General features: G+C 39.7%; 2 protein-coding genes across 2 annotated transcripts; both read right to left on the bottom strand.

Annotated features, from left to right (window-relative positions):
* Window positions 1–242: 242 nt before the first annotated feature.
* LOC112568421 (UDP-glucuronosyltransferase 1-5-like) lies at window positions 243–8,388 on the bottom strand. Its single transcript, XM_025245721.1, has 2 exons — window positions 8,074–8,388; window positions 243–1,285 (listed from the first exon to the last, which is right to left on the bottom strand). The coding sequence occupies exon 2, from the start codon at window positions 1,254–1,256 to the stop codon at window positions 243–245; it is 1,014 nt and encodes a 337-aa protein (XP_025101506.1). The 5' UTR covers window positions 1,257–1,285; window positions 8,074–8,388.
* On the bottom strand, window positions 4,955–6,735 carry LOC112567651 (2-hydroxyacylsphingosine 1-beta-galactosyltransferase-like). Its single transcript, XM_025244361.1, has one exon. It carries the CDS (start codon window positions 6,664–6,666, stop codon window positions 5,227–5,229), a length of 1,440 nt encoding a protein of 479 aa, XP_025100146.1. The 5' UTR covers window positions 6,667–6,735; the 3' UTR covers window positions 4,955–5,226.
* Window positions 8,389–9,554: the final 1,166 nt, after the last annotated feature.

Genomic DNA, 9,554 nt, shown 5'->3' with positions numbered 1-9,554 from the left:
TTTGTGATGGCCTGCTTGTAGCTCGTGTTGGTGCCACTTTGAGAATGGTGGAGTGCAGCTCGTGTTTACTGACGTGTTGAGTCGACAGTCTCTGCCATGCCCTTTACGCGCATGCGCTCAGCGTTGTAGAACTGGTCAAAAAGATCGCGTAGCCACCACTGGCACGGCGTGGAACAGAGCCTCGTACTGACCGTTATTACCGCAATGGCTGACAAACACGCGATGTTGGGGTAGCCAGCAGGTCATTCTTGAGGTATCCATGACGACGTCAGGATCTTCTTTGAGTTTGGTGACGAAATGTTGGAACGGAAAACGGATTTAAAAGGTAAATCTTTCAACACATTCATGATTTTTTGTGTGATTGGTTCTGGTGGACTGAGTATATAACTACCAAACGATACGATAACTACTCCTTCTCTTGCATCATCCATAAAAGATTTAAACTGCGGTGGCAATGGTTTTCCAGGACCTGTAACTGTTCCTCCTATTAGTTTGACATTGGGCATCGATGGTCTCGGGTAGTCTAGGATGTGGTCCGTCTCAACCAGCCAGATCTCAGCTCTTGCTACAAGCATGTCTATAGTAAGGAAAGGCATTTCTGGTGCATAGCGACTGACTGCATCATTGTGGGAATATCCGTCCACCGCAGAGGAAAAAACATGAATTACAGTGTTTAAAACTCGCTGAAGAAAACTCATATGATGGTTGTAGCTAAAAATTGGACCTGGTATGTTGCAAGGCTGTAAAGGGATTCGCTGGTAGCTCGGGTCGTAAAATGCTCCAAGAAAAGCAAAAGGCACCCCAAGTCTATATGATATTATCGTCATCATGTTTATGAGTCGTATATTGTCAAAAACGAAAAGATCCGGACGCAGTTCTTTAACCTTCTGGAAAAAAGAAGCGTTCGTAAGAAGAGTATCACAAAATTGTAAGCCAATAGACATAAGCACACTCAAATCCTCAGACAATCCTTTAAAATAGTTGCCGGGGAAAGCGGCAGTTATAATCTCCTCAAAGTTTTTCAATGTCTGGTACTCGATGACAGTCAAGTTAGTCGTGTCCAACACCCGTCTGTTGACGATGTAGTCGGGCATGGTCAACCACACCTCGTGACCTTGCCGAGCGAGGGTCCGCGCTACGTTCGTGTGGTAGTTGGTGTGGCTGGTGAAGGGGAAGGGCATGAAGACAACTCTCTTACCCCCCACACACAGGGGCAGCAACACGAGGCAGACTGTCCAAAGCAGGAATTGTCTCATTTTCAGGTCTTTGATGCGTTTTTGGTCCTCTGTAACATTACAGAAAGTGTACAAAACATGACGGGTAGGTGGGAGCCTGCTGATGAAGAGTGAATGTTGTCGATGCGTCAGCACGTTTAAATTTATTCAACGAATTGTATAGAAGAACTCTAAAAAACAGAGGCCAGTCACTTCGATGATTCGTCGATGACACCGTAGAGCGCATAGCTTGAGAGGAAAACTTATTTTAAAAATGCCCCTCGGTGTCTCATATATGTCAGCTCACATTGGCACATGATAACACGCCAAATACAAATGCAGTTATCTTATCATATTTTCTATATTAAATGCAAGCTATTGAAAATATTTATTAAAGATGAAAAAAATTGCTGCAGAGTACTTTGCACTGTTCAGTCAGCCGCGGTCACTGATATTCGTTAAAAAACATTACCAATACTTGCTCTAAGTGTCTTACCTAAAAATGATTTTGGATCTTGCTGTCCTCACAACCTTTCAATGTCTCCTCTAGTTCAAGCTGCTTTTCAAATGTTGCCGAGTAGCGACACTGAACACATTGACATCGCCTGACGAGGATTATATTACCCATCTTTAAAAAAGAGACACAGTGTGAAGAGACATCACCTACTGTCAATCTATCGACGGAGCTGTAGACTTCATTGAGTGATAGAACACGTGGACGCCCAGTGACGACAGTGTGAAGCATTGACAGGGAGAAGTGCACGTTGCCTGACCTGTATTTGACCCCAATAGGTCACGATCTTTATCGCAGAAGTGTCAAGATTTGTTTATTTATAATCTACATTTTGCACGTGATACTCTCTCGTCCTTGTCCGACTTTGTACAGTGAACTGAATACTTCGAGTGGCTTCAGTACAACTATAGACATATTGTCTCTGATGTCCAATATTTGTTCTCTCCTAAAGAATATAAATGGGATTCTGCGGCAACTGTTAACTTTGGAGTCTTCTGTTTGTTGTTGTGGTTTTTTGTTATTAGACAAACCTTAAATGAGTGTGGCGCTTAGTCTGGAATGATGCTGTGCTCCCGTCTGTGATCATGTGATACACAGATAATGGCAGAAGGACTTACGGTTCATTAGAAATTTGTTACGTTTACGCTACACAGACTTCAAGCCAGACATTTAAGATTGATGGCTTTTTTAAGGTTACGGAGAAATACTTCACTTATCTTTGATATTATGAGAACAATAATGTGTTTATACGCCAAAATGTCAGACATAAGCTAATGTACAAAATACATTCTCAGACTTACACACAGCCATTCTGGTGTTGATAGGTTGCTTTTGTTCAAAGAACAAAGGAAGGAGTGTTGTAGTGTTTTGGATGTTTGTGGTGTGACTGGGTTTTTCTTTGATGGGAGCGGGGAGAAAAAACAGTCTTCTCGGTGTTGTCAGTGCATCCGGAGCGGACATTTTGTTTGGTAACAAGTCTTGAACAGACTTGGTGTTGTAGTCCATGGTACAAATCCTGACATGGATTTGTATTGTTATGTACAAGTTCTGAATAGACTTAGAAGTTATCTGTTTTGTATTTTATTTTTTATAACATTGAACCTGTTGATGTGAGTGTGTATTTCTCTTGATTCTCAGTGAGCCTGTGTTTAATGTTTGAAGAATGGGGAAATTTCTGTATTGGATGAGTGGGATATATTTGTGTATATTTTATGAATATCGTTAAAAATAGTGAAGTTTTCAATTTGCCATTTGTCTAAAGAATGGTTTTGTTTTTTCCCTCCAGGTTTTTGTGTTTTTCTCTTTTGTTTGTTGCTCTTTTTCTTCGTATCCGCCTGGAGGTTCAACGACCATCCTTGAAAACGACGGAGGAGATTTTTGAGAGAGGGGACGGGCAGAAAACTGAGAAGCGGTCGGACTGTACGTGTGGATACAGAGACGGCTGTGAGAAGTGATGAGAGGCGGACAGAGAGTGTGGAGTGTCCGTTCTGGATCTTGTGTATATATATAGTTCACAGTATCGTATGTGTGTTTGTGTGTGTGTTTAATGCTGACTGATATAAAAGTTTCGTTGCCCACGACAAATCTATGTGATTTGTGAATGAAAGAAAACATAAGGGAACGTTATCCATTAGATTCTTGTTAAATTACTACTTGCTGAAATAAAACACGATGCTGATAAAAATAGTCACAGGATAATATACAAATGCCATCTGTAATTACTGTGTGCTAAATGCTTTCTTTTTACTTTAAATATTTCCCTTTTAATATTAATATTAATCATCATCATCATCATCATCATCATCATCATCATCATCATCATCATCATCATCATCATCATCATCATCATCATCATCATCATCATCATCATCATCATAAGGACTGATATAACGCTTTGAAAAAAGTTTTTGCTCAGAGTGCTTTATATAAATCATTTATAGACTAGAGCTTAAACAGCCATGCACTTATATTAGCACATAACACACATAATCAGTCGTACTACAGACACGACACATACACAAAGTAAATACAGATGCCCGTCATGCAAGCCCATGATCAGGACATTTTGTATGTATGTCAATTCAATAACTAGAATGATAAAAAGCTGCTAGAAGGTAATAACTTTGTTTAAATTTGTTTTCTTTTGTAAAAGATTGCAATTAAAAACACACATCTGAGCATTTTCTAAAGACGTTTAAAATATTTGGATAACTCACCATATTGTTGCATCCCTTTAAAGATAATAAAAGCTAAATACAAGTATCAAAGAAAGAAAAAGTGGACCAACAAATAAAACTTGTTATAAAGAGCAACAGAAAAAACATTTTAGTCACGATAGTAAAACAACCCTTGCACCTTCAAGGATTACTGGGATTCAAATAATGTTGCTAGCGTTAGGTAAAAACTCAATTGTAAATATGGAAGAATACATTGCAAATCCTTGGCAAAATAGCAAAAAGGTTAAAAAAGCAGAAATGCGTAGAATTTTGCAAAGATAAACTTGTTTACATATTAGTAGTTTCTGGTTTTGTTTGTTTGTTTTTTATTTTTGGCTATTATCATAAAAAGATGGAAAAAGCGACTCAGACCACATTAGAAAAAGAAATCAATAAAGAAATGATTACTCGATTCTGTAAATAAAACAGACGAATAATTTATTTTGGAGTATCTTTGCTTAACACATCCTACTCGGCTGCGGTAAGCCGCGAATTGTTTGTTTACTCAGCAGCGAGTTCCAGCGATTGAAGTTTCGACCGGTATTTTTAAAAATTTTAATTTATTAACCTACAATAAAATTAAGTACCTGTGATACTCCGTTTTAAAGAGGACTTTATGTGAGGAACATTTAAACAAATATACTTGTTGTTTTCTTGTAGTAAAATCAGGGCAGAACGGTAACAAATCGTAAAGTAGGTGAAAAGTCTTTTTTAACTAAATTTTCGTCTTTCTTTGTCTTTAAGTTGGAACAAAAACCAATGGCAAACAAGGTATATCAAACATACTGCTATCAGCAATGTCAGTAGCTCACATTATTTATTTTACAACATATTGTTACTTTATTGTAAAAAGTATGCATTTAATAATCATAGCATACTTTAGTTCCTTTAATAAGATGTTTCAATTTTTATTGATTGGATAAAGTTTATATATATATAAAAATTTATGTGAACGTTTTTTCCTAATTTCATAAAAGGGTTGGCTACATAAAATGCTTTTATAGCTGTTTAACGATTAACAAATTTAACAAAAACAGTAAGGTATAAAGAGTAATAGAAAATTTCAGTTACAATAATGCAACAAACCTTATTTTTTAAAGGATTAGCAGGCGTAAATTATTTTGTAATATGCTTAGTTAAGGTTAATTGCGAAGCTGGAGAAAACTCTTTTGCCCGTGTCGGTCAACGGCTAGATTTATTGTTTATTTACTAAATTCTGTTAGTTTAACAAACCTTGGAAATCTTTTAAGTAGTTTTGCTTTCAAATCGTGTTCACTCCTTTTTATTCTATTTTTACTTTTGATTTCGAGCAGAAACAATTGAATGCAACATAGACAAAACATACTGCAATCAGCAGTATCAGTAGTACACAAGATAAAAGAAAAGCATAAACATCCAAGCACGAAAATTGTAAGAAAGGAACTTCATGTCCTGACGAGCGAAGGTGACTGCCGCCATATTTCATCACGTGATCAAGCCAGTAGGCCGCTTTCTCCACAGGAACACCGAATTCGATTTTAAACAGTTCCGAGGCTTTGGTGATGGCCTGCTTGTAGCTCGTGTTGGTGGCCACTTTGAGAATGGTGGAGTGCAGCTCGTGTGTACTGACGGTGTTGAGGTCGACAGTCTCGGCCATGCCCTTTACGCGCATGCGCTCAGCGTTGTAGAACTGGTCAATAAAGATCGGCGTACAAACCACTGGCACAGCGTGGAACAGAGCCTCGTACTGACTGTCCTTACCACAATGGCTGATAAACACTCGAGTGTTGGGGTGAGCCAGCAGGTCATTCTGAGGTATCCATGACGACGTCAGGATCTTCCTTGAGTTCGGTGACGAAATGTTGGAACGGAAAACGGATTTAAAAGGTAAATCCTGCAACACACAGATGATTTTTTGTGTAATTGGTTCTGGTGGACTAAGGACATAACTACCAAACGATACGATGACAACTCCTTCTTTTGCATCATCCATAAAAGATTTAAACTGCGGTGGCAATGGTTTACCAGGACCTGTATTTGTTCCTCCAATTAGTTTGACATTGGGCATCGATGGTCTCGGGTAGTCTAGGATGTGGTCCGTCTCAACCAACCAGATCTCAGCTCTTGCTACAAGCATGTCTATAGTAAGGAAAGGCATTTCTGGTGCATAGCGACTGACTGCGTCTTTGTAGGAAAATCCGTCCACCACAGAGGAAAATACATGAATTACAGTGGTTAAAACTCGCTGAAGAAAACTCATATGATGGTTGTAGCTAAAAATTAACAATGGTATGTTACAAAGTTGTAAAGTTATTCGCTGGTAGTATGGATCGTAAGCTGTTCCAAGAAAAGCAAAAGGCACCCCAAGTCTATATGATATTATCGTCATCATGTTTGTGAACCGTATATTGTCGAAAACGAAAAGATCTGGACTCAGTTCTTTAACCTTCTGGAAGAAAGAAGAGTTTGTGAGAAGAGTATCACAAAATTGTAAGCCAATAGACATGACCAGACTCCAATCATCAGGCAATCCCTTAAAATAGTTGCCGGCGAGAGCGGCCGTCATAATCTCCTCAAAGTTTCTCAATGTCTGGTACTCGATGACAGTCAAGTTAGTCGTGTCCAACACCCGCCTGTTGACGATGTAGTCGGGCATTGTCAACCACACCTCGTGACCTTGCCGAGCGAGGGTCCGCGCTACGTTCGTGTGGTAGTTGGTGTGGCTGGTGAAGGGGAAGGGCATGAAGACAACTCTCTTACCTCTCACACACAGGGGCAGCAACACGAGGCAGACTGTCCAAAGCAGGAATTGTCTCATTTTCAGTTCTTTGATGCGTTTTTGGTCCTCTGTAACATTACAGAAAATGTACAAAACATGAAGGGTAGGTGGGAGCCTGCTGTTGATGAGTGAAAGTTGTCGCAGCGACAGCATGTTTAAATGTATTCCACTAATCGTGTAGAACATTGATGCACTACCTTTTTGGGCCTGCGGGCCATATCCATTTCAGACAGCTGTGTCGCGGGCCACCGCAAAAATAAATAAAAAAAAAATAGTGCAGATACCATTTTTATTAGAAACAAGTTGTATTTACCATTAATTATGTAGTAATTAGTGGGATATTTGAAGTTGTTTTCCTGAAACCAACTTCTGAATGTCCGGCCTCATCACAGAGACACCAAGTCGGAGCACTGAATCGAAATGTTCGTCCATCGAAAAAAAAGATTGGGAAACGCCCCTACGTGGGGATAAATACTTCTTCTTCCCTTTTTTCGGTTTTTTTTTCGTTTTTTTTTTATTACTAACATGCCGATTTCCTGCACTGTGGGTAGAAGTTTCGCGGGCCGGATGGCACCGCGTCGCGGGCCGGATATGGCCCGCGGGCCGTAGTTTGGTCATCCCTGGTGTAGAATAACTCTAAAAAACAGAGGAAAACTTATTTTAAAAATGCCCCTCTGTGTCTCATATATGTCATCTCAAATTGTCACATGTAAGCCGCTTTCTCCACAGGAACACCGAATTCGATTTTAAACAGTTCCGAGGCTTTTGTGATGGCCTGCTTGTAGCTCGTGTTGGTGGCCACTTTGAGAATGGTGGAGTGCAGCTCGTGTGTACTGACGGTGTTGAGGTCGACAGTCTCTGCCAGGGTGAAGGTATGAAGACAACTCTTTTACCCCCACACACAGGGGCAGTACCACGAGGCAGACTGTCCAAAGCAGGAATTGTCTCATATTGAGGTCTTGGATGCGCTCTAGTCCTGTGTAACAGTACAGAAAATGTACAAACCGATTACAAAACATAACAGGTAGGTGAGAGCCTGATGGTGATGAGTGAAAGTTATCGCTGCGTCAGCACGTTTAGATTTATTCCACGAATCGCGTAGAATAACTCTAAAAAACAGAGGCCAGTCACTTTGAGGATTGTTCGATGAAACCGTAGAGCGCATAGCTTGAGAGGAAATGCCCCTCGGTGTCTTATGTTTCTCAGCTCACATTGCCACATGATAACACGCTAAATACAAATACAGCTATCTTATCACATTTTCTATATTAAATGCAAGCTATTATAAAAATTTATGAATGATAAATAAAATTTCTGCGGGTACTTTGCACTGTTCAGTCAGCCGCGGTCACTGATTCGTAAGAGTCTTACCTAAAAATGATTTTGGATCTTGCTGTACTCACAACCTTTCAATGTCTGCACTAGTTCAAGCTGCTTTGAAATATTGCCGAGGAGGGACACCGAACACATTCACATCGCCTGACGAGGATTATATTACCCACCTGACCTGGGTCACCTGGATTTTTCTCGCGAGTGCTGACAAATAAATACTTGTAAAGCTGCAAGGCCCTCGGACATGTCATCCATTGTGCTAACTGCGTGATTAATGAGAGGACTTTCTACCTACACCCATTACCCCTCGTTGTCATGAAATTTTGTTTAGAATCATATTCATGCCAACGTGTTTCACAGTCCGGATGAAATATCGACGGAGCTGTAGACTTTATTGAGTGATAGAACATGTGGACGCCCAGTGACGACTGTAGGAAGCATTGACAGGGAGAAGTGCACGTTGCCTGACCTGTGTTGGACCCCAAGAGGTCACGATTTCTTTACCGCAGTAGTGTCAAGATTTGTTTATTTATAATCTACATTTTTGCACGTGATACTCTCTCGTCCTTGTCCGATTTTGTACAGTGAACTCAATACTTCGAGTGACTTCAGTACAACTACAGACACATTGTCTCTTATGTCCAATATTTGTTCTCTCCTAAAGAATATAAATGCGATTATACAGCAACTTTTATCTTTGGAGTCTTCTGTGTGCTTTTGCTGGTTTTTTTTTTGTTTTGTTTTTTTTTTGTTTTTAGACAACCCCTAAATGAGTGTGGCGCTTAGTCTGGAATGATTCTGTGCTCCCGTCGGACACACAGACACACATTCCAATGAATACAGAGAAAAAAATGATGCAGTCAAATATCAGTAAGAAAAACACGAACTTATCAGTACAGATAAACAAAAGGTAGCAGATATGCAGTTATTTATTTAGACATACTGAACAGACATACCAACATGGACTAACAGACATACAGACGAGCAAGTGACCGTAGTAACAACCACTCACAACTCTTCTACTACAAACGTATAGTTGTTCAAATTTACACCACGTATATGTATTTTAAATGCTCTTTAAAACGGAGTATCACAGATTGTTGTCTTTATTATTTTAAGTTAGTAATATAAATTTTAAAAACATCGGTCGAAATTTCATTCGCGGGCATTCGCTACGGTTTGCTGAGGATCACGGGAACTCGCCATATTGTAAGGAATTGATTAGGGTCTGAACTTTACCTAACCTTTTGGTGGCAAAGTCTTCACAGCCAGCACCAGCTGTCAAGGATTAGAGGATTTGTGACGTCACCTTCATTAATCTCTAATGCCTCATAAGCCAGCACCAGATGCAGTGGATGTTGCGAGTTGCAGTTGACCAGTTACGAAGCTATAAAACTTGAAAGTCGGAACTTATGTTTAATGGAGAATTAACTTTTGTATGTAGAGGCTTTCTTTCTTTAAGGTAACGTATGTAACAGACTGTTGTCATTTATGAGCTGTTTCTGGAATTATTTTTGAGA

The sequence above is a fragment of the Pomacea canaliculata genome, linkage group LG7 (assembly GCF_003073045.1).
Source record: "Pomacea canaliculata isolate SZHN2017 linkage group LG7, ASM307304v1, whole genome shotgun sequence".
NCBI lineage: Eukaryota > Metazoa > Mollusca > Gastropoda > Architaenioglossa > Ampullariidae > Pomacea > Pomacea canaliculata.
Note: the sequence above shows the minus strand (reverse complement) of the source record. Positions and strands in the feature narration are given on the sequence as shown.